The sequence below is a fragment of the Grus americana genome, chromosome 20 (genome assembly GCF_028858705.1).
Source record: "Grus americana isolate bGruAme1 chromosome 20, bGruAme1.mat, whole genome shotgun sequence".
In the NCBI taxonomy this organism is placed as follows: domain Eukaryota; kingdom Metazoa; phylum Chordata; class Aves; order Gruiformes; family Gruidae; genus Grus; species Grus americana.
Window position 1 is genome coordinate 11,768,211 of NC_072871.1, and position 27,834 is coordinate 11,796,044.

General features: G+C 56.1%; 2 protein-coding genes across 3 annotated transcripts; one reads left to right on the forward strand and one right to left on the reverse strand.

The window, feature by feature from the left end:
• Window positions 1–10,369: 10,369 nt before the first annotated feature.
• Window positions 10,370–15,481, forward strand: SLC2A6 (solute carrier family 2 member 6). 2 transcript variants are annotated; one of them, XM_054848728.1, is made up of 10 exons: window positions 10,370–10,635; window positions 11,254–11,416; window positions 11,515–11,721; window positions 12,334–12,433; window positions 12,739–12,950; window positions 13,100–13,252; window positions 13,608–13,716; window positions 14,208–14,381; window positions 14,686–14,831; window positions 14,920–15,481. In XM_054848728.1, exons 1-10 carry the CDS (start codon window positions 10,535–10,537, stop codon window positions 15,073–15,075), a joined length of 1,521 nt encoding a protein of 506 aa, XP_054704703.1. In that variant the 5' UTR covers window positions 10,370–10,534; the 3' UTR covers window positions 15,076–15,481. The 2 variants fall into 2 exon arrangements, with proteins under 2 accessions (XP_054704703.1, XP_054704704.1); XM_054848729.1 differs by lacking the exon at window positions 14,208–14,381 and having other exon boundaries at window positions 10,376–10,635.
• A 1,471-nt stretch (window positions 15,482–16,952) lies between these two features.
• On the reverse strand, window positions 16,953–27,647 carry CACFD1 (calcium channel flower domain containing 1). Its single transcript, XM_054848950.1, has 5 exons — window positions 27,245–27,647; window positions 22,395–22,467; window positions 21,855–21,980; window positions 21,602–21,709; window positions 16,953–21,150 (listed from the first exon to the last, which is right to left on the reverse strand). The coding sequence occupies exons 1-5, from the start codon at window positions 27,366–27,368 to the stop codon at window positions 21,057–21,059; spliced, it is 525 nt and encodes a 174-aa protein (XP_054704925.1). The 5' UTR covers window positions 27,369–27,647; the 3' UTR covers window positions 16,953–21,056.
• Between the last annotated feature and the right edge of the window lie 187 nt (window positions 27,648–27,834).

Below are 27,834 nucleotides of genomic sequence, written 5' to 3' on the forward strand. Positions count from 1 at the left end.
CCAGCACACCTTCAAAAAACCCACGTTAACCCCACAAAAATTAAGTGCAATTGTAATAAGGTGTTTTGTGGCTTTATCTTTTCATAGCTTTGTTCTCTTAGGGCACGTCTATGTTGTCACACTATCGCCCATTTAAATGCCTGTATCTAATGCTGGTCCCCAAACCAGCCGTGCCCAGGCTGCTGCGCTGGGGACAAGCCAGACCCCTCCAAAAGGTCTTTGTGCGACGGCTCCTTCCAGCTCTGACCTGCACTGCTGCACCGGGAGAGCAAACGGAGCTCCTGGGTCAAGAAAGGGGGGTGGGGGGGTGCATTTATATTGCACGGACATGAAACCCCAGAAAACCCCCCAAAAATGTACATTGGAGGAACTGAAAAATTCTACATGGGGTGAACCCGCTGCCCCTCGACAGCAGCATTGCAGGGGCACCACGGCCGGGGGCACCCATGGAGCCGCCCGTCCCGATGCACAGAGCCCCCCCCGGCTCTGCAGCCCTGCGCCGAGCGCGATGCCACCCAGACTGTGAATGACTCATCTTCTCGTAAAGCTGGTTTGCTAAGGAAGAAAGAAAAGCCCTTGCCCCGAAACAATTCCTCTGCGCTTGCCAAGCTCGGCGGGAGCAATCCACGCTGTCTCTCTGCTTCTCCGGAGCGCCCAGCGCCGGCGTCCCCCCATGGCGGTGCCACATCCAGAGTCCTGCCCGAGCCGGACGCCGGCCCCCCCGGAGCACCGGGGCTTTCCTCCCCACCTCCCGCCCAGCACCGTGCCTTACCAAACACGGAGCCACCAAACACGACCCCGCATATTTCCCTAACCTCAAATGCTTGGATAGGGAAGGCTGCGGATGAAAAAAAAAAAGGGGGGGGGGGAAGGGAAAAAAAAAAGTCCAAGGTGGAACCGCAATGTTTATAAAATGGGTCACTGAATTATACATAAAAATATTTTCCTTGTGGATGCAATTACTTCCTGGACTTGTTATTCCACAGATGCTTAAGTTCGCCTCAAGCAACTCCAATAAATGCTTTACAGTCTGCTAGATCAACAGTAGCAGCGCTGGAGCGAATTGAGCAGCGCTGTTTCAAATTTGTCAGAAAACCACACAGTGTTTTCATGCGCACGTTTTAGAAACCCAAACAAAATGATTCCCAACCGTCATGCTCCCTTTCCTTACGCTTTTAATGGGTTTCACATGAGCTCCTCCAGACACAGGCAGAGCCCCAGGGGCTCAGGACACTCGGGCAAGTGCCCCCCAAAAGCCCGGGATGAGACAGGGGCCGAGCGGGGACGGCACCTCCCATCGCTCTCCCATATTAGCCCCGCTCTTTCTCGCTCCCAAATTTTCCCGTCTCATCCTCCTGCGAGGTCTGGCTCACCCGTTAGGTACCCGGGGGCAGCGGGATGTGTAACCGGCTTAGGAGGCTTTCCCAGGGGAAATGAATTTTGGGAGCAAGGGGTCGGGACTGCTCCTACCTGCCGCGGTGGCTACCGGCGGGTGAGGGAGAGTTCAGGGGCCGGGGGGGGCACACGCCACGTGGGGTTTAAAAGTGCAATGAAAAAAACCTCAGAGAAGCTCAAGGCCATGGGGATGTGTAAAGATATTTTTTTTTAGTGCATGTAATGCTCGGCCCAAAGGCCCCTGAATGAAATCCTGGTCCATCTGGTGCATCTCGATCTTCAAGAGCTACTTTCATTTAAGAGCAATTGAAAGTATTTAGTGCCGCCTCCAATGACCTGGAATGGGAAAGCAACCGAGGGCTGGGGTGTTGGGGGACACCCCAGGATCACGGGGCAGAGCGGTGTTATGCCAATAAAATAAACTCCTCTCTGCCCAGGAACACGCAGGATTCACTCCAGGACTAACAGGTGGCTGTAACGAGATTATCCCGTTAGCAGATTGCCAGTGGAGCAGAAACGTGCTTTCACGTCTCTGCTTTCACTCCAATTTTCATCCACGAGATTTTCTGTCCGCAGGATAAACGGGTTAAAAGGTGCCTGCAAAAATGGGCTTATAAAAAGCTCCTTATTCTCCTGCTCCAAGGACGCAGCTGCCTCCCATTCCCCCTTGTACGGGAATCCCAGCTCACCTCTGCCTTTTCCTAGGCCCCCGCCGCAATCCCGCTCCTCCCCGCCGGCCGCCAGCCGCAGTGTCACAGCCCCGGCCAGGACACGGCCTCGGCCCCATCCCTTATCCCGCAGGGAGCCGGCGACGGCAGACTCTCTGCAGACGATGCGCTGCACGAAAGTCCCACGGGACCCAAGAGAGCATCATCCTCCTCGGCGAGGGCACCCCGCAGCTGCAATCCCCAAACTCCCAGCGAGGCAAATCATTTACGAGCAATCCCACTCCGGCACCGGTGGAAAGCGCTTTGCCAAGGGGAAGGAGCCGGGTTTCCCTCTGCCCCCGCTCCCAGCCCCGGATGGGGACAGGGACGGCATTTTCCCCATCACCAAGCTGCATGCGAGGCTGCGTGACCGGCGCGGTGCTGCCCGCCTCGGAGGTTAGACCGAGGGCCCCGCGGGGAACGCACTAGCGTTTTTATTTGGAATTAGGTCCCAGCACATCTTAATTTTCAATTCAACCGCCGCTGAAAAGAAACATAAAATAAAACAAGCGCCAGCAGTGGGGAGGGAGGGAAAAGGCAGCGCCAGGTCTGCCCACGGCCCCGAATTAGCTGCAGAAAAACGTTAACATTCCTGCGCTGGCCCTCGGCCAAGGGACGGAGCAATTCAGGAGACAGCGACGCAACCGCCGGCGAACACGTGCGTGGTCTGCGGGTCCCGGTGCCGCAGCTGGCGTGCAAAACCCCGGGGAAACGGCTGTGGCTGAGGGTGGGGGAGAGTGCGGGCCCTGCACCCTGAACCTGAGGACAACCCCAAGGGGCTTTTAGATGTCACGAGCGGGGTTTTTTTTCCCTAAGGCAAAGTGGTTGGGAAACGCCACGCAAGAGGTGATGCATCCTATGTGGGATTTCACGGTGGCTGGACACCATCTGGCTCCAGGCCCCCAACCCGGCGGTGCCCAGCTCGGAGGGGTCAGATCCTGGCTCCAGATGTGTGAATCACTGATTCGGGGGCAATGGGCCGGACAGCACAGCATCCCACAGAGCATCCCCGGTACCCCGTACCAGCCCTTCCTGCAAACATGCATCAGCTCAGCTGCCCCCCAACCCCAGGGTCCCACCGGCTCATTACAGACCCCCAGCACCCCACTGCAGACCCCCCAGCACCCCACACAGCATCCACCCAAGCCCTGGTCCCGGCTGTGCCTGGCTGCCGGCACGGTTTAATAACGCCTGCCTGCGCCCTGGTACCCGCCGGCTGCCCCAGCCCTCCTGATTTTGCCATTTGCCGGGCGCTGGAGGCAGCGTGCCGCGCTCGAGCACCGGCGAGGGCTCCAATCTGTTCCTTATTAGGAGGGGCAGACAGCCCAGCGCGGGAGTCTGAGCCCTAATCTCCTTTCCAGTTGGTATCCGTCAGCAGATGTACAACAAGTGGTTGGATATTTTAGCGGGCATGTGTGTGACAGAGCCATTAGGGGTTTTTTCCAGCCGGGGAGGGGGATAAAATGCCGTGGCTCGATCCGAGGCTTTGCCGGTCGCACGCGGAGCCCGATGGCAGGTCCCGGTGCACCGGCACGGCTGCCAGCTCTGCTCCGCCGGCGTGGTGGTTTATTTTACCAAGGTCTTTCTTGGAAGAAGCGGTGATGAAGTTAACAGCCTGCGAGCCATAATTGGCTCACATTAAACCAAGGAAATGATATGTTTTGTTTTGCCCTTTTTAAAAAAATCATATTAAACAGGAAAAAACTGCACAGAGCCAAGGAAGGAGCAGGCAGCAGCTCTCAGGAATTTGGGGGGAGATTTGTGTCCCAAGGCATAAAGAAATCCAGTCCTTGCCATCAAAGCAAAAGCAGCTTCACTTCAAAATACCCAGCAGAAATGCCTGTAGGCAAGAGAAGGGGGATCCAAAATAACCCAGGTTGTGACACCACAACAGGCATCACTTCAAAACCTGTCCCAGCAGCTCATGGAAATGAACTGGACACGCTAAAAAAAAAAAAAAGATTTCTTTAGAAAATTCTTCTTGAAAGTTATTTTATTTATCTCCCCACCTCTCAACCAACACAGGGTTTCAAAAACCTTGTTGGTGCCTTAACACGGCTCTGGGTACACAGGGTATTTCAGAAAAGAACCTTCCTTGTGCTTGTTCTTTAAATTCTCTTTTTAGCCCCTGTGGCTACATCCTGATGTGAGCTGAGCTGGGTGGGGGCAGAGCCACCCTCCCAAGGCTGCGGGTCACCTAAGCCATCAGGGCTTGGGAGGGATAGCGTCCAGCCCCTAAAGCCCACCCCGGAGACCTCCCCGCAGCCTGGCAAGGCTCGGCTGTATTTCCACGCACGCTGCCGCAGCCGCTGAGTGAGCCCCGTGCTCGCTGCGTTCTCGTCCACCCCATGAGCAACCAGCGCCGCTGCTTCACGGCACCCGAGTCCCCTCCTGGCTCAGCACCAGGGCACCGAGAGCCACCGGGACTTGTCCCGGCTCATCCTGCCCAGCGCTGGATGTTGCTGAAAGCCTGAGCTGTTTCCTAGGGCTGGCCCAACTGAAAGCCCAGCACCCCTGGGGATGCTCAGCCCCTGCTTTCATGCAGCATCACTGCACAGATGTCCCTGCACGAAGATCAACCGCATCATCCCAGCAAGGCAAGACACAGATCTACGGGGTGGAGGGACCACGGGGGACCAGCTCCGAGCATCACTGGCTGCATCCCTCCCTCTCTCGGGAGCCAACCCAGCCCTGAGGAAATTCAGGCTCCAGAAGAGCGTGGCCCTGAGCTGCCCTGACACTGCTCGCACACGCCGGCCGGCAGCCACCCAAATCTGCAGCAGGAGATGCAGCAAGGGATGAAGCCACCACATCGCATGGGAAGGGCTGGAACCCTGCGACCTGCCCCCACGTCCCATTTTTATCTCAGTTTCACTTGTACCTATGGGCACTGGAAGTTGTGGGTCAGAAAGATTTGTGTGAGCTGCAGAAAAGCCCTGCTAGCAGGAAAAAAAATCCCGCTTTTGGTAAATCCCACAGCCAGCAGAAGATCACACACACGTCTCCCAGCTCATCCTGGGTTCTGGGTTAGCCAGGGCAGAAATGGGACACCAAAACCCCATGCTCTAAGCATGGGGGGGTGTGGTGTGTGAACAAGTCCTCCATTTGTGTGGCAACCAGGAAACCCCCCAAATTCAACCCTTTTCCAACTTAAAAACAATGAAAACTTCTCAATGGGAAATTCTAATTTTGTTTGGAAATGTCATTTCCAAATTGCACATGAGAAATCATGCTCTGACCTAGCGCTGCTGACAGGCAAATATTTATCCCCACAAAATTTCCACATAAAACCATCACTTTTGTCAGTAGGTCTGGACACCAGAAGCAGAGGGGGAAGGCAGCAAGAGGGGAGCCAGGAGGCACAGGGACAGGCAGCCCTGCCCGGCGGGTCGGAGCCACGGGCGGCTGCGAGCCCCTCGAACAGATCACCGCAAACACAACGGGTCTCCCTGGGACAAGACACAGCCTTTTCCAACACATTCATAGCAAGTATCTAATATTTTTTCAAAACTAGCTGTACCATTTTTTCCGATACATTAAACCAATACAAGCCTCTGCTCCCAAGCCCCGCAGCACTTCATCATTCAGCACCACCGCTCTCGCCCGTGTCGGAGCGGAGCGGATCCTGTCCGACATACATTTCTCAGTCTATTAGGCAGAGTTATTCTTTTGCTCTGTGTTTTGATACTTACAAAGCCATTACCATCCCTCGCATGCACATCCATCATCGGGCCTTCAAACTCCAGAAAATCCCAAAAAACTATTTTCCACTCACCATGCAGCCTGCCAGGCTCTGTTCTTCTACTCTGCGCTGCTTCATCCATCGAAAGACATTTCAGCAAGTTCCGAGTCCAACAAAATAAACAGATGGCAGCCTGAAAAGGTGGTGATTTTTTTCTGCGAGGGGGGAGCGAGGCAAGGGGTACAGCAGCGAAGAGCTGACTTCTGTCTGCCTGCTTGGAAAAGCTAACCTGGGCGTCAGGCACCGATGCCCATCTGGAGCTGGGGGGGGGGGGTGCAAGGCACTGTTCTGCGAAGCCACGGGGGTCTTGGAAAGCTCCCAGGCTTGGACTCCCCCAGCTCTGCAAGCACCATGCCATCGGGGTGCACCCAGCCTGGTGTCAGCCCCCACCAAGCACCCACCAGCCACGGGCCCCCAGCACCCCACAGGCACCAGCCGTCCCCTGCGTGGCTCTGGAAACCCAGCACGTGCCGTTCACCCACGTCTGGCAAGGAAACGGTTCACCATCATCCCTCTGCACCGCCCCGACGGCTCCCCAGCGGGGACCGCGTGCTCCCCAAAATGACCCACGTGCACCCGCAGAGCGGCACTATGCTGCAAAACACCAACGCTGCTACAGCCTGGAGGGGTGCAGGTGATGCAGAGAGAAGCAGCCCTGCCCCAGGTCAGGGCAAACCAGCCCCAGGGCTGCCCTGAGCAGGCTCTGAGCGTTATTGCATCTTGACCCGGCAATCGCCAGTTCAGACTTACGGGGAAGATTTATGAAAGGATGTGGCCAGATGAGCGATTGAGATGAATAGCCTTGAGGAGTGACTGATTTCTCCCTTACAAGAGGAATAGAAATTAATTTATGAATCGGGTTAGTTAAGTTGCCAAGTGGCTTTGATGCAGTTTATTTTTTTGCATATGTTCATGATCTATTGCACAGCTGTCAGAGGGGGAGGAAGGTCCTATTGAGCCGGAGCAATGCATCACTCCAGCCGAGGCAGCCAACAGCTCTCAGCGAAACCAGATTGCCCTTTAATCGGCCACGGGTTGGTTTGCTGCTTTCCCAAAGCGGGTGCCTCATTCCTCCCTGGTTCACCCTCGAGGGCCCAAAGCCCCATCATGTGCCGCAGAGGCGGGGAGCAGCGCAGGAGCCCCTTCCCCATGCTGATGGCCAAGCACAGCCCACTGCAGACACTACTGATGGGCACCCTTCTTTCACCGCCCCTTGTGTGTTTTGGTAGGGCCTACAAAAAGTCAGGAAGAGTCCCAGGAGAGATACGGAGCAGGGACAGGGTGGTGGGTGCTTTATTCCTTACCAAGACAGCACTTTTAGAAAGAAATCAAAGGCAGAGCGGAGACGTGGTGCCACACACGTTGCTCACCAAAAGCGAGTGCAGGGACCCCTTATACCTCGCCTGAGGGACCCCCCTTCCCTCCGCAGGACACCATCCCCCTGCGCACCGAGGGACGGGCCAGCCCGGGGGCTCAGCCCCGGCTCCCCGAGCCAAGCCCAGCGCCGGCGCCGGCTCCCCCGTGCTTCCCAGCGTTACAGGTGCTTGGAGGTTTTTCAAGACACGAAGTAATTTCCTGTTTGAAGCAGTTGACAAATCTGCACAGAAACTGGATAACCCTTCGCGTTTCGGGGAGATCCGACTGCTCCATCTCACGACTCCTCTCCAACGTCTTTTTTTCTCCCCAAATATAAAGTGGAGGGGAAGGAAAGCTTGAGGCGAGCACTCCTCTCTATCCCACGTCCAGGTGGCTTCAGGATTAGGGCAGATACCGCGTCCTTCTGCAACACCTGCGACAGATGCCTGCAGCGGCCACGTGCCAAGGAGGTGCCCCAGCCCCATCCTAACACTGCTCCCAGCCCAGCAAAACTATGGCAAAAGCAGCTAATGCACATTTACGGCCCTGACAACTCTTCAGTTGTGGCCAGAAGCATGAGAATTAAATCAGACGCAGGCAATAGCCCCTTTGGGGCAGGAGGTGGCCCTCGGGGCTCCAGCCCTGTGCGCCCACGTGCTGGGGTCACAGCAGCATGGCCGGACTCACCCCGCTGCGGCAGCAGAGCAGGTCCTAGGCTTGGCTTGCTGGGTCCCAGGGGCTGCAGCAGGCTGCCCCCAGCCACCCAGCCTGTGCACCCGAGCACAACCCGACGCCGAGGAGTTACCAGGGCCTGGGGCTCAGCACCCCTGCTCCTGGGAGAGGGGAGAGCACAGCGCCAGGGACAGAGGGGAGATGCAGACCCTGCTTTCTGAAGTCCCTCACTAGAGGCCACATCAGTCTCCAGAAACAAATGAAGGGAGGGAAATGAATTAGCAAGAGATGCTGCTGCATGCAGACGGCCATTTCACAGTAGTCTGCTCCAAGTCATCTTCTCCGTGTCCAAGCCACCAGCCTGCACAACCAGGTCAGCACCCAGCACCACCACCAGCTCCCCACACCCCATCAGGACTCATCGCCTCTCCCTGCTTCAGTTTTCACCTTCACAAACAGGGAGCTCCCAGCCCTCGTCTTTGAGAGACATAAATGTTCAAAGAATGCCCGTACGACAGAGCAACAGACCCATCAAGACACACAGAAGCCTTTCTTCCACTCACCCCCAAGCACACCACAGACACGTGTTGCAGATTTCACACCTTTGCTCTAAGCAACGTTGCTCCCAACAGGGACCCACAACCTGGCACACAAACCTCTCCAAGAAGCACAAGCACAGACCTGGCACAACCCCGCACGGGGCAGCATGCTCAGCCCCACCAAAGTCCCAAAAAGCAGCAGCCAAACAAGCTCCACAATGGAAAGAGCCAGAGATAACTAACCAGCAAGCCCACAGCTTCCTCCTTGCTAGAGATATTTATAGCAAAAACAGGGATCAGGAAGGAAAAAAAGAAAAGCCCTTACCTTGCAGCAACCGCAGTCCCCGGAGACCTTACAGCCACATTCTCCAGTGAGCACCATCATGCCCAGCACCTGCAGCCACTTTTCACTGGGCCCAACCCCAGCAGCATCACCCCACAGCCCTCCACCCTCTGCTACAGCATCTTGCATTGGGGGCCCTTTTTTTTAACTTGTAGGGCTGAAAGGCAGCTGCTTTGGGGTGGAACATGGCAAATATTGCATTGGAGAGACTCAGGATACCTGGTTTTGGGAAAAAGCTGAGGCCTGGGAGGGGCAGAGGGGATAAAGAATAACTTTCTCAATGAGTGGCCTTAGGGAGTCCGAAGAGGAAGGATGCTGCAAATTCACAGCGTGAATTTGCAGCATCCTTCCTCTTCGGACTCTCTAAGGCCACGTATTTGCAGGTTTTCCTTGGTCTGCAGGATGCAACCAGCAGCAACGCATCCCGGCCCCCACCGCCCCCTGACCTTGCACAGAGCATTGCCACCGTGGGAGCAAACAGGCGCTGCTAGCCCAGATGCACCGAGCAAAATGCATGCGAGGGAGGTGACCGATGGCGTTTGCTGATGGGGGGGTGCCCAACAGGGACCAGCTCGAGGCTGTTGTGACATCCCTGGTTGGATCAATGTGACACTGAAAAGTTTTTGGATGAGTTGGCCTGCGGCTCTGACATCCCCTTGCTCCATGACCTTTCTTCCCACAGGGAAATCACAGCCCCGAGCGGCTGAGTCAGCTGTAAATCCCCAGCATCGATCAGACACTAAATGCAGCACTTGGTGGTTGCAGAAGGGGAACCAGACTGGACGGAGGGAAGAATGTAGTGAGTCCTGGCTGACACCAAAGTGTCACTGGGGCTCCCCGGCAGGCTTGGGGGTGCAGAAACCATCCAGGTGGTCCCAAAAGCACCAGGGCTAAGGTGAATAATGGAAACAAGAGGAGCGCTACAGTAGTTTAGGGAAAGACATCTTTTGCTAATGAAATCCAAGTGCAAAGCCAGTAGGGATGTCCCCCCCCTTTCCTAAAGGATGAGCTGGGACTTTGCAGCCCCCCAGGACCTGCAGGTGCCCCAGCACAACGCTGCCCGCTGAGCCCCGCAGGGTTGGGGGGATCAGGGCGAGAGGGCAAAGGCACCCATGGGCAGCCCAGGGACCCCGGCAGCTGCACCCAATGCAGCAGAGATGCCACCCTCCCCTTTTCCATCCTCATCAGCGCTCTTCATCCTCATCACCTGCTCCCTGTGCCCTCTCTGTGTTCACCTCCCTCTCGTTTCCTCTCCTTCCTCTCCCTCAGCTCTGGTCTGTGTTGAAAACCCTTGCCCAGGGTGGCTGTGGAGGCTCACACGGATGCAATCTACCCTTGTAAAAAGAAGCAGCATTGGGCCAGTCTAACTGGTACCGGTCCCTCAAGGGGACAGATGTGGCCCTAGCGAAGGGGCGTTTCTGCTGGTGGAAACAGTTTTGCACGTGTCGTCCCCGTAAGCGCCGCTGCAGCGATGGGGTTTGGTGTCGATGGGGTCTGGGAGGGACAGAGGCTGGTTGGGCGTGGGGTGAAGGCTGCAGGGCACCATCATTTTCCCATGGCTCTTTGCCGGCTGGTTTTCCGGCCCCCCCAGTTTCCTCCCCAGAGGCCAGCCAGGCGCGAGCCCACGAGACACAGATTTCTCTGATTAGGCAACGCCAGGCAGCCTCTCCCCTTTCGCTTTCAGCTGCCTCTTCCTCCCCGTTCCCGGAGGCAGCCCTGAGCATCCGGCCCCCAGCGAAGCGGCACCCGCACCACGACGGGCACCGGCCACAGCGCTGCCATGGAGCCGAGCGCACGGGAGCCCCTCGTGAGGAAGATGAGCTCCTCGTATCGGACCTTCCCCGAGAGCGCTGTCAAGAGGCTCGACAAGGAGTACCTGCAGTAAGGGCCGGGCTGGGGCCGTGGGGCTGGCTGCGGGGCGGGCTGTGCCCCCCATCCTGAGAGCACTGGGCTGGGGGGAGCTGGTGGAAGAGCTGCTTCATGCTGCCGTCATTCCTGAGCTGCCTTGAGATGGGGTCTCATCCTGCCCAGGGTGTGCGGTGCTGGATGAGCCCGCCTGGGAGAGCTGCGGGTGTGCATGCTTTTGGGCATCCGACTCTCATGGGGGCATAAGGTCCTGCTGGGGGGTACAGGGGCCTTGAAAGGAACCCCCTCGCTGCCCCGCCGGGACGAGCCGGCTGGGTCTGTGGTGCACCCGGCTGCAGCTTCTGCTTTTCTCAATTTGTTGAACCTGCTGAAAACCACCCGGCGTGGAGGAAAGCATCGGCGGTGCCCGGGGGGTACGGGCTTTCGGCCCCCACTACACGTCAGAGCGGCTGCTGCTCCGCTCTGAGAACCCCCCAGCCTGGGGCTGCGCTGGGCCATTCCCCAGGAAAATCCCTTCGCGGGTGTCACGAGAGCCCCAGCGAAGGCTGGGGGAAGCTGCAAAACAGCATTAAAGTTTTTCTGCCGGGTGCGATAACGGCACCCAACGCGTCCTTCTCGCCATCCCTCCCTCAGGAGCCTCCACAACAAGCGGCTCTACCTGGCTGTGTTTGCCGCTGTCCTGGGCAACTTCAATTTTGGCTTCGCCCTGGTTTACCCCTCGCCCGTCATCCCTGCCCTGGAGGCTCAGCCCAGCCCTGCCCTGCGGCTGGACCAGCACACCGCGTCCTGGTTCGGGGTGAGGAACGGGGTTGTCCCTGCCGGGGGTGGGCAGAGCCGGTGGGTGTATGGGGAGAGCCCGGACCCACCGAAGCCCCTCTCCGTGTCTCCCCACAGTCGGTGTTCACGCTGGGAGCGGCGGCGGGAGGGCTCAGCGCCATGGTCCTCAATGACCGCCTGGGCCGCAAGCTGAGCATCATGTTCTCGGCACTGCCCTCCGCCGTGGGATACGCGCTGATGGCCGGTGCCCAGGGGATCGGGATGCTGCTGCTGGGCCGCGTGCTGACGGGCTACGCCGGCGGCGTGACGTCTGCCTCCATCCCAGTAACGTGCCACGGGAGGGAGTTTGCTGGGGATTTGTGCGGTGGGAGACAGGGTGGTGCCGTAGCTGAGCCTGGTGCTCCCCACCGCTCTTTGGAGGCATCAGCAGAGCTCCAGGGCTGCGGCGATTGGGGACGGGGAGGATGCACTGGGCTAGCGGCCCTGGCACGGCCAGCCCGAGCTGCCCCCACAGTGCTGGACTTTCTTGCCCACAGAAAAGGGAAGGCAGGTCCTCCATCCCTGCCCCGTTCCTCCCGGCAGTTATTTCCTCTCATGTTTAACCAACACCAACCTCATGTTGCGTGAAGAGGAGAAGGCAAGAATTGAGTAACCCGGGGCACGTCCCCAGCAATGGGAGTCTAAGCGTGCTGTTGGAGCACTTCTCCCATGCCGGGGCGAGGGAGGGAAGCAGCGGTGCCTGCAAGGCTGTCCTCTCCCCCGGCCAGGACCAGCTCCTGCCCCTGGACCGGTCAGGTTTCCACCCCGAGAGGGCAGCTGCCCAGCAGTCTGGGTTCCCCCTGGCCACAGTGGATGGCTGTGAGGTGACAGGGGACAGGTTTTGGTGGTGATGGCTGTCTATTGCAGCTCCGTTAAGCGTGTGTTCTCCTGCTCCAGGTCTACATCTCGGAGATCTCCCACCCCGGGGTCAGAGGCATGCTGGGCGCTTGTCCTCAGATCATGGCAGTCCTGGGCTCCCTCATCCTCTACGTGCTCGGCAAGTATTTTGGGGTTTGGAGACCCGGGTCCTGCCGAGGTTTCATCAGGGCTGAAGGGCAGCACATGAGGAACTGCGTGTGCATCTCCTGCCAGCGCGCGCCCTGGTTGCTGCAGGATCTTGCTGGATCCTCTAAGATTTGGGGGAATCTTGCTGCAATTTCCCAGCTGAAAATGCTGTTGAAAAACATGGAAAATATCCTTCTAGTTTTTGGGATTATTTTTTGTCCCCCCTGAATTTATTAAATCTCTGCTGCTGGGGTGCCCGTGGGTTAGGACTCCCCCCTAACCGTGCTGCCCCGGCAGGGCTGGTCCTGGACTGGCGCTGGCTGGCCGTGGCAGGGGAGGTGCCCGTGCTCACGATGATCGTCCTGCTCTGCTTCATGCCCAACTCGCCCCGGTTCCTGCTCTCCCAGGGGAAGGATGACGAGGCCCTGAGGTCGCTGTGCTGGCTGCGGGGCAAGGACACGGACTATGCCAGGGAGTATGAGCAGATCAAGGACAGCGTGAGGAAGCAGGTGAGGAGGTTCACCTCCATCGCGGGGCAGATGTAATGTGAAAACTGCAAAATCCACTCTCCTTTGGGCAACTCCTGAGCAATCTTCTGGGTGCCGCAGTGCAGCCCAGAGGTGGTGACACCTCGGCTTTCTGGCTTTGTCCCCTCCAGAGCCAGCGGATTTCCTGTGCTGAGATCAAGGACCCCTTCATTTACAAGCCCATCCTGATTGCAGTGGGGATGAGATTCCTGCAGCAGCTCTCTGGTGTCACCTGTGTCCTCGTGTACCTGCAGTCAATATTCAAGAAAACATCCGTCATCCTGGTGAGCCCTGGGTTCAGCCCGTGCTCGGACAGCTCCGTCTTCAGTGACAGCTGCCCAATGCTCCAACTCCCCTGCAGCCCTAAGGCCCCAACTTTGAAGCCTTTTTTAAAGCACCTGGTTGGCAGCAATTGCCAAGCACCTGCCCTGCAAAAGTCTGCATGAGGATGGGGAGCAGGACTGGCCCCACTCTCTCCCTGTTCTCCTCCTCTGAGCTTCAGGCTCTTCTTCTCTGGTCTCTTATTATAGGAGGATAGTTTTGACAAAGGCATCAGCCAGAGTCAAGGCAACACGTGTAGGAACCTGCCCTTTCCCTGGCTCTCCTATCTCAGCTTGCCCACTGCTTTTGCTGTTGCAGAAACCAGAGTACGATGCAGCTCTTGTTGGCTTGGTACGTCTGTTCTCGGTGGCGATTGCTGCTGTGTCGATGGATAAAGCTGGGAGGAAGATTCTTCTTTTTGTATCAGGTATGTCTCTGCCACTGTTGTGCAAGGGAAGCTCTTATTTAAGGAATTCCAGGAGCTCTGCAAACATGCAAGAGTGGAAACTTCAGCCATACAGGACTCGGGCAGGGAGCGAGAGAGGTGTCTTTCCTTTGGTGGTGGTCAGCTCACACATTCACAGATTGGTAGGGGGTGGAAGGGACCTCTAGAGATCATCTAGTCCAACCCCCCTGCTAGAGCAGGATCACCCAGAGCAGGTTGCACAGGATGGCGTCCAGGTGGGTTTTGAATCTCTCCAGAGAAGGAGACTCCACAACCTCTCTGGGCAGCCTGTCCCAGTGCTCGGTAACCATTAAAGTGAAGAAGTTTTTCCTCATATTCGGATGGAACTTCCTGTGTTCCAGTTTGTGTCCATAGCTCCTCTCCTGAGCAGAGGTGCTCCCAGGAGCTCAGCCCTTGGCATGGAGGGGATCACTCACCCATCGGTCTCACTATGCTGTTGCATCTCTCCACAGCTGGTGTCATGTTGGTCTCCAACCTGACCATGGGGCTCTATATCCACTTTGTGCCACCTTCTCAGAACGGCACCATTGCCAACAAGACCCTGGTGAGCTCTGCCAACCTTCCTGCTGAGCCGACCAACTACATCACCCTCATCCCCCTCCTGGCAACCATGTTCTTCATAATGGGTAGGTGCAGAGAGCGAGAGCCCAGGACCCGCAGCACAGGGCTGGGTACCAGCCTGGTGGGGACAATTCTCATCCAAGGCAGGGTGATCCAGAGCAACATTTGGGCTTGGAGTTGGAAGGCAGGCAGATGTCCCTGGAAGACCAAGAAAGATGGCACCTGAAGTCACTCTGAGGACTGACAGAACATGAATGGGGGGAATAACGATTGATGTGGGAGCAGGGCAGGATTGCACAGGGCTGTTCTGCACTCACCAGTGGGTTTTGAAGCCTCAACAGCCTCACCTTACCCGTCTCTCCTCTGCAGGTTATGCCATGGGCTGGGGCCCCATCACTTGGTTGCTGATGTCTGAGATCCTCCCTCTGAAAGCCCGGGGGGTGGCCTCGGGCCTCTGTGTCGTCGTGAGCTGGCTGACAGCCTTCACCTTGACCCAGTTCTTCCTCCGTGTCGTGGTGGGTACTGCCCCAGGAGGGTGTCCAGCAGCCCCTCCTAAGACCCTCTCTGCACCAGCTCATGTCTACCTTCTGTTCTGCTTTCCAGGATGCCTTTGGCCTCGAGGTGCCCTTCCTATTCTTTGCTGTCATCTGTGCCGGGAACATCTTATTCACAGGCTGCTGCGTTCCAGAAACCAAAGGCAGGTCCCTGGAACAGATTGAGGCCTTCTTCAGGACTGGCCGGAGGTCATTCATGAGGTAGGAGCTGCCATCTGCCAGCCACGCTGGGCCACCAGTCCACATGCTCAAGGGCAAAGAAAATGGTTGTGCTGCTGGAGGTGGAAGCTGGAGCTCTCTGCAAAGGCAATGGGAGAGGAACGGGCAGCAACGATCATCTTGCTTTGGATGTAGAAGTTGCCAACTGGAACTTTACCTTCTCTTCCTGTCATTCAACACTACTTGTTGCTCTCTGGGCAATGTGTCAACCTGAGGTATGGGACCAGGTAACCAGTGCCAGGCTGGAGATAAAGATGTCCTGGAAAACAGGACACGTGGCTGTGGACAAGAGACCACGCACACCCTTTGCTCAGCAGCCACCAAAGCAGCCCAAGAGCCCCAGGGTTTGGCTGGAACAGAGTTAACAGCTGTAGCAGTTTTGGCAAAAGTTCATCGTGCAGTTGCAAGAATAAAACAGTTTTGCCTTCAACTGCAAGACGGTGCCTTGATTTGCTGAGAAGGGAGCTGCAGGTGGGTGGGATGGGAGAGGCAGACCAGGATTGTGACAAGGGGACCACTGCAGCCTGCAGCCTCCCAGATGAGTCTCATGTACTTAAGGACTTTGAAAGAGGCAGAGCCAGATATTTTGTATAAAAAGCTGCCACGTTTTATTGCTCTAAAAACACACATTACACTAGAAGCCTAACGAACAAGACCAAATACAGTTCACAAAGAAAATCCAGGACAAAACAAAGAACAGGAACAGACGAACATTCAGCTGTAGTGCAAGTGATTCGCTAGAGGAAAGACACGGTAGGTACTGACAGTACTTCATACTGGGAGGGGTCCTTCCCATCCCAGGCCTTTACTCATCTGCAAAGAAGGAGGTGGATGCGCCTCCATCACGGTTGTGTGTGGAGCTTCCGCCTCCATCGCTTTGAGATTTCAACTGCATAGTTAGTAGCAAATTGCTCTTACCCCTTTCCTGTGTGTCCTGCAAGATTAAGAACTCTTTTTTGTATTATTTTTTTATTTTTTTAGAGCCTAACTCTAAGTAAAACACAGCTGCAGGAGGTGGTTATGGCTGCAAGGAGTGAAAGGTCTTACTGAGTATCACATCCAACTTAATTCCTCCCAAAAGGGCAGAACAACAGAGGCTGAGCAGGGAGAGGCTTTGCCCAAGCATTTCTCCAACCTCCTGAAACGCACTTGGCCCCCAAGGGCTGGTGGAGATGTTTGTGTCCTCCCGTTCCTGGAGCATTCAGCCTGCTGTGACACGGAAGTAACATACCATATTTCACCCAGATCTCAAGATATGGTAACTACTATTTACATCCCCTGCAGCAGGAGATGAGAGAAATCACCTAATAGAGGATGTGCTTTACCAGAGGATTAATTTAAAGCAGCCTGGGACAGAGGGAGAGAGATGGGCCAAAAATCAAAACCACAGAGAAAATTCAGTATTAGACCTAACCTTTGCAGCTGAGACCCATTTCCAGAAAGATGTTCAGCCCTGGGCGGAATATGACTGTTTCTAAGCATGGCCTGATTACAAGAGGTCTCAAGAGCCTCTGGTTTCCACTGACCTTCTGAAGATCAGGATCTCTGGCAGCCCTGTGCTAGAGCATTCTCTTTCTCACATGGCTATGGACCAGGTCTTGATACCTTCACTTCAGTGAAACCTTTCCCTGAAGACAGTGGATTTTTTTTTTCCTGAGGAAAGAAAAAATGACAAAGATTAATTGAGCTTCTCAACACTCAGCCTAAGGAGGAAATGCCCAAATATGAAATGAGGTTGGACTCTTCAGGTCCTGCGAGAACCTCATTGGAGAAATATTTTCTGAGACACCTCCTGTCTTCCATAGAGAAAGTCTGAGGGGTTTTGCTACAACATGTAGAGTCTGAGAAATCACAGTGGCTCTTTCCAGAGGTAGAATGGTCTTTTTATTCACTGCACACACAGAGAATCAATTGGTGTTACAAAATCAGCTCCTGCCCAGAACAGCGAGGTCTGGGTACGCAGCAGAAAGCGAGCTTCTGCTCTTCGCTTCACGCCCAACGGACAGCCCCAGGGGACAGCGGAGCTAACACGCACAAGTGCTGTCAGCTTCATGACTGAATGGGACAGGGCAGAGCTGCACGCTGTGTAAATGCACGTGGGTAAGAAGCGCACAGCTCACGTGGTGAATGGTGTAACAGTCCATCGCTAAGCGCACTTATGCTGCCAGTACCCGGGTGTCTTTCCACACTCATCGACAACTCACTGTAGTCAATGCATCACCCGCTCTTGAGTTCTCATGTAACAAAACTTCTGTCCCATCGTCTCCCAAGAGGCCTTTCCAAGCCCTGGCAAGCAGAACCTCTTCCACAGAGACCCCATGGATTAGCCATCCAGCCTGGACACCGTCAGCGGGGACTGGGTTGAGCCTGTAAAATCTCTCTAGAGCAGGGCTTTTAACTTCATTTATCCTTACACAGCTCCACGCACCCTGATGGTGCCTCTAAACACAATTAATGACCACCATGCACTGTGAACGGGCATATTAACTACTGTGATGCTACTACGCTAAAGGTCCTTTCTATCTCCACAAAAACGGTCTCTTGCCCACACCGAGGCGAGACCATCCACTAACTGTCACTACAACTCCTGACAGCCACGGGTGCTGCCGGCCCTGCATGCATACTTTGCCAGGCCACGTCTGCAACGATGGCAGCATCTGGTTTGGTTTCAGCTGCATCACGGACAGCCGAAATTCCCAACAGCTTCCACTCCAGTTGCACACCTGCAGGCACCAGCACTTCTGGAGCACAGATCTGAGACCCCTCCTGTTGCGGCAGGCACAGAGACACTGGACAAACCCGGCGTCTTCAAGCATTGTGGCCAAAGGCTCCAGCTCATCTCACAGAAGAGTCCCTGAGACCCATTTTCAACGAAAGCGTGGAGCTCAGAGCTGAGGTTTGCAACCTGCTAACGGTGGCAGAGCTGATGCAGGTTGTTCGCTTGCCTTGGCCCCAGCGTCAGACCTGACTGCTGCAAAACACAGCACGACAGTACTGCTGGCACCCAAAGGACTTCTGCCCTTGGTGCCAGGGGAGCAGAGCGGACCCGTCCGTGCCAATGAGCCCTCCAAGTGACCTGGAGCAGCATCTGCCTGCGCCAGCCCCAGGACTGTCCCAGTGCCACGGACCAGCAGCAGTCAGATGAAGCCAGCGAGGATCCTACCAGTTCTGTGGTTCATCACTGCGGGTGCAGATCAGCCTCCAAGCGTTACTCTATCGCCTCTGCTTTGCCTTTCACCTCCTGACACTAAAGCTACTGTAGAACTACTCACAGAGCAACGCAGTCACTACCAAAGACATGCTCGTAGCTACGTGCATCTGTCTGCAACATTCCTCTACTAAACACTACGTAACTTCCCCAAAACCCCCTGAAAACAAAGCAGATGTCCTGTTTGCTAGGCAGGACTCTGCACTTGAACCACCCAGTAAAGGTGCTGCACAGGGACATGGCTGGCTTGAAGAGCAGAGAGGCTCTTAGCACCCAAGTATCCCGTGGGCTGCAGCGTGTTCCTCCTGCAGCACCCACGCCCGCAGGCAGCGTGACCCACGCAGGAGGCTGCGGTCCCTGCACGCACGCCCGAGGAAGGCCAGTGGCCCCTGTATTGCATGCAGCAACAAGGACCGGCCCAGAGCTGGGGGCTGCAAGACGGCACAGCCGGTATTGAAACAAGCTGCATCTGGGCTGGCGGTGCCTTTCTGCGTCCCAGACGAGCTGGTGTCGGAGCAATCGCGGTTCAGAGGCCTGGGGGGAAAGGGGCTTAGCACAAAGTGGCTACCCAGCATCCAGCTGCAAGGGCAAATAAACCCAAGCCGTGTTCCTGCCCGCTGTAAATCCTCACACCTCCCTGAGCTCCACTGAAGCAACAACCACCAGCATTAGCTGACAGCTTAGCCCCCCCATCCCCAGGGACCGCTCTGCTCCCGCTGCAACGCTACGTCCGTACCCAGCCTCCCGCTCCAGCAGCGGCTCCCCGCGGGCTCTGCCAGGGACGTTCTGCTGTCGTTCAGCTAGCGTGACTACGCACCGTACCTAGAGAAGCACACGTTACACAGATAGTTTCCAACCCGACACTGCTCAGAAGCCGCAGAGTGGTGGGCGGACAGACCCGTCTGACAGACGGCAGCCAGCCTGCGCGGTGCAACCCCTCTGGTACCCGGCGATTCAAGAGCGTTGGTGGCAGCGGGAGCTCAGCTCCAGGGCAGAGGAGTGAGAAGAGGCTGCAGTCCCCGCTGCCGCTGCTCGCCGTAGCTGCTGCCTGCCTTGGCTGCCGAGTGAGCACAAACCTCCAGTGCAGCAGCCACAGCCCGGTTCTCCTCCCTTCTCTCGCCCAGAAGAGGGGGAAAACAAACTTTGTCAAGCCAGTGGCCCAGAAAACGACAAAGAGGTCAAAGGGCAGCACGCCTTCCGAAAGTCTGAGAAACGCTCTGAAAGCTGAAATCGGATTTTACGGTACCCCAGGTACAGCATCGCAGTTACAGCAGCCAGGGCTCTCCCCGGGTTCAGACACCCCCATGAAATGAGGCGGTCTTGTGAAGGACACGAAACAGAGCACTCCTTTCTCTTATGTCCAGAGACAAGGAGTCTCATCAAAATACTTAAATAACTAGAAATAAATTATTCCCCCTTTTCCTAATCAAAACAAAAAGCAATCATGTAAAATCAAATAAATTAAACCCCCCAGAAGAAACCACGATGAGAAGAGAGGGATCTGGACTTAGCGTTCTGCACGATACAAAACAAACAGAAAATATGACGTGAAAACCACTGATGGAGCCTGGAATAAAGAAACAAGACATCCCAGCTGTCCACACGGAAATGGTGCAGGCTTCTCTGTGTTGGCAAAGGAAGGATATGCCACCTTCCCATACAAAACCAGCCCAGGACTGATGCACAAAGAGAAAGGCTGTACCAGACAGGAGCAAAGAGCACATCCCTTGCGCGGAGGGATGGGTCACAGGAGCAGGAGTGGATGCAGGGAGTGAGAGAGAACAGAGCAGAGTCCCAGGCTCACGAGGGAAGGATGCTCTTTGCACATCAGTAACCCTCACACCAGCAAAACGTCCTGCTTGGCTCAAGCAATAGTACCCTTTTTCAGCTGAGGTAAAGCAAACCTTATTTCCCTTCTTCCCCAGTAAAAGAGCGAAGCTTAAGAAAAGTACCCTTATTAAGACAAAGTAATTAATTCTTATAATTCAAGTAAATTGCAATAATTGCCTGCAGCTGTATCCAGAGGAAGAGGGGACTGTGCTTTGTAGTATCAGGATCTGCCCCAGCTCCTCTGCAGAGATGGTTATTGTCTTTATACGGGCTTTTTGCTGGAGGTCCTTTCCCGTGCAGCAATGCCCCCGACGCCCGGCCTAACCGGACCCGTATTACAATATACTCAACGGCCAAAGACCAAGCTTAAGCATCGCCACGTATTGCTAACCCCTGGATTAGCGTATTACACCGGGGAAGGGCCGCACCAGAGAGCGTTACTGAAAACGTGCGATGGCAGGTTACCCCCAGGCACGAGGCCAGCAGCTCCCTGACTCCCGTGAGCCCGGCGCAGGCCAGCTCTGTCCCTCCTCACCCCAGCGGGACAGCGGTTCCCAAACGAGGATGCATCCTCGGCTCGTTATCAGGTGTCACTCCAAAGAAAGGCTACCTACTCAGGCTTGTAAAGCAGCACTCAGAGAGTCAGCACCTCTGCAGCAGAAAAACCGAAATAAATTACAAATTAAAAAATAGCGGGGCTGTGAGATAAGTGGTTGAGGGATGAGGAGGAGAGAGGGGCCAACGCGCTGAGGTCTGGCTGCTGGTGTGAGAAGAGGGCACAGCCCGTCCCAGCCCCTGAGATTTCCAGTTGCTGCAGCGTCCAGGGAAATCGTGGCGTAACAGAGAGGGCAGAGGGAAGGGCAGAGTGGGTTTCTGTATCTTCACCAACATCCCAGTGTCCAGGAGAGGTTACCCTGAGCTCACGTGCTTCAGAGAGCCTGTCCCTCCAGGGCCCCCGTGAGCTTCTCTTCATCCATTTGCTTCTGCTGCTGGTGGATCCGGGCATAGGAAATGGCATCTCCCCTGCGGAGAGAAGGGACAGCGTGGGGACGTGAGCTCCGGGTGCCCACCGTGGTGGGCACAGCGCCTGGCACAGAGGTGTCCCGATCAGGGCCAGGGCCTCTCCGTGCCGAGGGATGCCAGGAGCGAAATGAGACTTGCTGGCCCTCTCCAACCCCACCAAAGCCGCTCACCCCCCCCCAGAGCTGGGCCCATCTCTCCAACGGCTGCAGGAGGAGGGCTGGGACCCGCAGCACAACCTCGGTCGAGCTCCCAAGGGAAAGCTCAGAACTTCTAGGACCTTTCCTCCCAGGGCTTTGAGATGACGGCAGGGAGATGCTCTCCGGCAGCATTTATACCCGAAAGCGTGGTTAGTACAAGAGGAAAGCATTGCCCTGGGGAGACAGATGGGGGCGAGGGCTGGAGGTCCACCTTCCCCTTCCCTCCCCTCCACAAGCAGACGGATCTCTCTTACTTTTTGCCGAGCACCGACAGGCCGTAAAGCACCCCGGTGGCAAACGCAACGGCATTTCCAAAGAGTGTGGTCAGCGTCAGGCTGAGCATGACCGGGAACACGGCCATCCTGGAAGAGAGAGGCAGCCCTCAAAGCCAGGCTCCACTCCCCACGGGATGCAGGGATGCTCGTCCATTGCAGCGTGCCCACGTGCATCCCAACACGGTTCCCGGGATGGTTTCACCACCACAACACACCCCAGCAGCATCCTCACCCGCAGTAGAAAGCAGCTTTCTGCCAGGGCCGCAACTTGTCCGCCCTCGCAGAGACGGCATTCGCAAACTCGATAAACTGGCAGCAGAAGGGGGCTTCGCACAGGAACAGGACGAAGGCGTTGAGCCTCCAGACAGAACAAACCAGAGTTAATCCTGCCCGCGTGGCCCAGAGCGAGGGTCAGCGATGGCCCCTGGAGACCAGCCGTTCCCATGTCCAAACGCAGGCAGAAGGGAACGGTGGGGCTGCACCTCACTGCGCTCCCTCCCCGCTTGTTGGTAATTCCCAAACCCCGGTGCCCCAGACTTATCTTGGATAAGGGTATCTCAGTATTTACCTAAAAAGGGGTAAAGAAAGAATATAAACAGAACAAACCCAGCGTCTCAACCCACCCGATGGACAAGACCTGGCAATTCACAGAGCCTGACGGACATCTCGCTCACGTCCACTGCCCAAACAGGGCAGCTCTGCCCCTTGCTCAGCGCTGTCTAATTAACCCAACCTCCCTCCTAGCAGAAAAAAGAAAAGAAACTCTGCTCACATCATCCACACGCCGGCCGCGATGTTCAGGGGGTTGATGGTGACGCAGTTCCAGAGACCAGCGAAGGCACAGGCTGGAAAGCAAAGAGGCTTTCAGTGACCGCAGCACCCACGCAGTGCCCCCACGGGGCAGCGGGCAGGGCTGCCCTCCCCTCCCGGCTCTGCCCCGCAATGGCACCTTGCAGCCACACCAGCATGATTTTGCTCTCCTGTATTTTGTTTTGCAGAGCCCTTGCCTCGGCCGGCACCCCTAGGCACTGCAGAGCAGCCTGTACAGACCAGCACAGCAGGGTGGGTGGGAAGGTCCGATGGCCTGAACAGGAGCCCGGGATGCAGGGAAAGGCGTTGTTCCAAGCTTCTCCGGCCAGGTATCCTTTTTCTCCAAATGCCCGATGTCTCAGCGTGACACTCGCACAACTATTTCACTTGCGTAGAACAACGGAGTATTTGCTTTTACGTGGAGTCACGTATGCGGCACCCTGGGGTTTATTTGCTAAAGAATTACTGCTTTGTCCCGGGACGAACAAAGAGGTCCCAGCACGCACAGGGCAAGTTCAGCACAAACACGACTTGCAGCACCAAGGCACACGGGCAAACGATAAAGCAGAGGCGAGCCCAGTCTCTGCCAGACACTGCTGGTTCTGCACTAGGGACGGGCAGAAAAGAGCCAGGTTTGGGTCTCCGCTAATACAAACGGAGGCGGATGTTAGATAAAGCAGAGCCCAAAATAGCCCCAGCCCTCCTGACTGTAACGCAAGGAGAGGAACCAGGCAGCAGCGTCCAAGCTGAAGCTGGATGCACGTCCTTCCTGCCTCATTAAACTTGCAGAGTGTTCCTGGCACTTGATACGGCCCTTTTCCTCCGTCGATACCAACGGAACCCGAGCCCAGGCAGGGAGGGCAGCGAGGCACCGACTGAGTCCGCAGTGAACACCACCACCCTGCAAAACTCCAGCTAAAATTCTGCAGCCCTTAAAGGCTGTCTTGGGGATGGTTAGCGGCACAAGGAAGAGCAGCAGCGTCTGTCTCGGAGAAGGACACCAGCCAGGGTTCGGGTATTTCAGATGTCTGCAAGGGGATCCCTGAGCAGAGCGGCTGTGAGCAGTCCTGACCTTCAAAAGCCTGGCACACTGCTGAATCCTCAAAGTTCCCTTAAAAAGAGTTATCCTTATTTACCGAACTGGGAAACAGAGCTGCAGGCCTATGACAGGACCGATCTAAGGTCATCCCACAAGCAAGTGACCTCCTGGTTTTAGGAACCAACCAACCAAGGTGGTTTCTGAAGGCTTCCTAGGACTATTCCACAGGACCCACAATCTTTCGGAGAATCCTGCAAGAACAGGATCAGGCAACAGAGGAGAAATGCCAGAGGACGCGTTACCAGCCATGCTCCAAGGGCACTTCTCATCCTCCCATTGCAAAGGGAGCAGCGTCCCCATGCTGCCAGGGGAAACTGAGGCACTGGGGCAGGGTGATCTGCTCACGGCCACACACGCGAACAGCTGGAGAGCTGGAAAAGCAACGGGAAGCAGGATGGCTGGGAGCAGCAGGCAGCACGGAGAGCAGGGCACGACGTGGGGGTTTCTAATTCTTTTCTGTGAACAGCAGACCCTGGGAGCTGACAGGAGAGGAGCTCAGGGGAAGCACCATAGGCTGGTGACACGTGCTCTCACCCAGGAAAGCACACTTCTGAAAATAACGTTAAGTGACTTTCAGGCACTTTATAATTAGCAGAACAGCAAAAATCAGCTGCCACTTGACTATCCCCGAAACGCAGAACCCTGCCTTGTTTAACAGCACAGCAAAGCGGAGCAAACCACGCGGTTCACAGCGCTACAAAGCCGATCTCAGCCACAGAACAAACCAGGGGAAGCAGAATGTTATTTTTTTCAAGCAGGTTTTTGCCATTACTCTTTTTTTAAATCTAGTTTTGTCGGGGTTCTGGTTTGGTTTTGTGTTCAAACACTCCAAAACAACCCTTGAGCGCTGAGCATCCCTGCAGGAGTCTCAGCTAAGCAACCACCCCGGTTGCCAACGGACTAATGACCCGGGAAGCCTGAGCTGAGCAAGCCCCTACGTCAGCACGAGCACCAACCAGCGGGAAAGGAGTCAAAGGTTTATAATCGCAGGAACGCTGCACTCGGTGACGGCTGCCAACAGCCACAGAGATAACGATTCGGTGACCTTCGGTCTCTTTGCAGAGCCACGCATCCCACAGAGCCTGGTCCCTCCTCATCCCACCGCGACGGGATCGGCCCCAGCCTCGGTAGCCAAAAGGGGACGGAGCTGCCCAGCCAGGGACTTCTTTTTGCAAAACAGAGGCCCTGCGATAGGTTTAAAATGCAGATAATGCTCAATGGCATGCAAGCTATGGAAGACAGACAGTTCTGCCATTTGTTTAACTGCTGTCCCATCCCGAATCCCTGAGGAAGCACAAATAACTGGGAGTTAAAATGGGGGGGGAGACCACCACCCCCCACAAAGGCTCTATTCATTTCAAGCAGCTGGTCACTGTCCTCAACACAAGCCTATTTTTTGCTCGTAGAGCATTTTACAAAAGCCACAGACTCTCCTCATCCTTTTACAAACAGGAACACAAGGGAGAGAAGGGACTTGGCCAAGGTCACCAAGCCAGAAACGGATCCTGAACCTTGTTTGTCTTGTTCCTGCTCCGGCCCCTGGACCTTTCTGGCTTAAGCACGTTGTAGGCTGCAGGTGTTTGCATGTGGTAGATGTCCTCCAGTCTCACCTCCGCTAACAAGGTTTCTCTTCCTTTCTACAGGGAATTTTTCCTTCTGTAAGAAATAATCCAGCCCTGTAGCAGGACCACAATCCAGTTGCTCAAAATCCTTATAAATTATTTCTGTTCTGTCATAGCAAGCTCTGAAAATAGCAGCCTTGCCATGTTATTAATCGCCCCTTTTGCAAACTGTCCACCTTCAACAAGGTGATGCTGAAGAAGGAGCGTTTTGGAGAGGGTCGTTACTAGCACGGGGCGTTGGAGGGCTGTCTCTTCCCACAGTCCCCCATTTCCCTGCTCGTAAGAGGCGTCCGTGTCTCACGCTGCCTCGTTCTCTGCCTGATAAACCTCAGGAAGGGAGACTGTCACGGCTACGGAGCAAGCTGCCTGACTCCCCACACCATCGCAATCCTGTTAAGAGCCTGGCTCTTCTTCCAAAAGCGGCTCACCCAAATACGTAAAAGTCTCAGCTTTCCTTTAAAAACAAGTCATGAGTTCTCAGAGCTGTGAACAAAAGGTTGGGGAAATAATCCAAGCATAATTCGACTGCTTTGAAACATGAAGGCAGAGAAAAGAAAAAAAAAAACCCTCTTCGAAGACTTGCACTGCTTTTAAGCCCCTCGTGAGCTGCTCTAGCACGAGGTGGGCAACGCCACCAACGCCACCCAACAGCCACGCTCTCCAGCTCTTCACCCTCCATCCGCATCCCCCGAGCTCCGCACGGGCCAAAACCACGTAAAAAGCGCCGAGGCTCCGGCTGCAGCCCCAGCCCGTGGGAAAGACGCCGTTACACTGAACGCCCCCCCCGGGACCTGCGCTGGAGACACGTCCCAGCTGGGCTCCTGGCCGTCTGCCGGGACCAGAAGCGCGGGGGCCCCAGGCAGAGCATGGCGAGGCCAGGACATTTTGCCCCACGAGAGCAGTCCTACCAAATCTCTTCACACCTCCAGAATTTCAGCGCCTAAAACATAAACCAGGGAGAGCAGCGTATCTTTTAGCAGCCTAGCCAAAAAAGGGCTGGAACGAACCTGCCCGACGATACCACGGTCTACCAGGTCGGCTGCAAAAACGCCGCGGGCTCGTGCGGTCGAGTCCCGAGGCAAGAGGCCGGCATGGGAAGGGGGCAGGGAGAGAGGGGGGTCAGACAAAACGCCACAGCCGAGGGGATAAATCAGGGCTGACTGCACTGGCTGAGAAACACTCTTGTTTTACTAGAAGTCGTGGACCTGAAGCAGAAGAAATTCTCCATCCTGTGCTCTGCAGGAGATCAGACTAAGCGGTCATAACAGTCCCTCCTGCTTTTAAGAGCTATTAATCTCCCCACAGAACGTAGCAAAACAGCGCTACGGGACAGGCTGATTTCTGGCAAAGTTGCAGAGTCTCTTTCCCTGGGAAAATTTTTTTCAGCAGCAGGTAATTCAGAGCGCAGCCAACTCACTTTGCTGTACACCAGCTCCCTTCTTCTCTGCGTCCAAGACTAAAGCCCTTAAAAACACACAACACAAACCAAGTCCGTTATTCACCTTCTTCAAAAAAAATACAGGCAGGCCCACTGTGATCAACGGCAGGAGTGACGGGAAACATGCTCCGACATTCAAGACGGGGAAAGAAAATAAGTTGCAGGAACGTACAAACACCTGACAGTCCAACAGGATGGACCAAATCCTGCGGCCCCTCTCCCAGCCCCGCACCCGACCCTGCCGAGCACCCTGAGCCTGGTGCTTCGATAAAATCACCGTCTGGTTTATCTGCCCGCAGCCCTCCCGCAGGACCAGGGGCTCGGCTGCTGCTCCCGCCACTTCCAGCCACTGCTGTATCCAAGAAGAAACTCGAGGATTTGCAGATCCCCCCCGTGATGTGCCTTCTCCCAGGTGCCCAAGTTCAGCGAGCGCGCAGCACATCCCTAAACCGCCCCGCTTCAGGCACGTCCACGACTCTCCCTTCCACCCGAAACGCAGCAGGCTGATGTCCAGAGCAGACACAACCCCGTAACCCCAAATGGCTGTTTCGTGGCGTGCCCCCCCGCACACCAACACGACCCCTGACACGCGCTGTCGCATGCACAAGCGGAGCCGACGGGGCCCTTTGGCTGCGAGGGAAGGGGATACTTACACACGCCCCCGATGACCCCGGCAATCCTGCAGAGCCACCTGTACCACCAGGTCATGCCATCATCGGCGGAGGAAGCCGCTGGGTCAGGGGCTGCTGCTTGGAACTGCTCATCCTGAGCGCTCATGGCCCCCCTGCTCCCGGGGGGTCAGGGGGCAGCACCCCGCTCCCCGCCTGAGCCCCAGCAGCGCAGGATGCCCCCCCACCCCACCCCCAGTGACACCCCTCCCTCCAGCCAGCCCAGGAGACAGCCCCTAAACCCAGCCCTGCCGCTGCTGGGCCTCTCCCCGCGCCCCCATGCAGGGCCTGACCCCCGGCGGCCCCCCCAGGGCTGACAATGGAGGGTCTCTGCCTGCAGCAGCGATGCCAGCGGCTGTGGGAGCTGCCTCCACGTCTGCCTGCGTATTGCATTGTGGGTCCCCTCCTCCAGCAGGCAGGGCTTTGATGTCACTCTCATTAAAAGGCTGGTGGGCAGAGCCCGTCGTGTACATATTCATAAGCAGCCGAGCAGGCACGCGCTCCACGCCAGGGTCTGGGGTGCACGGGAGCCCCGGGCCCCGCTTCCCCTGGCTAAACGACTCGATGCTGTTATC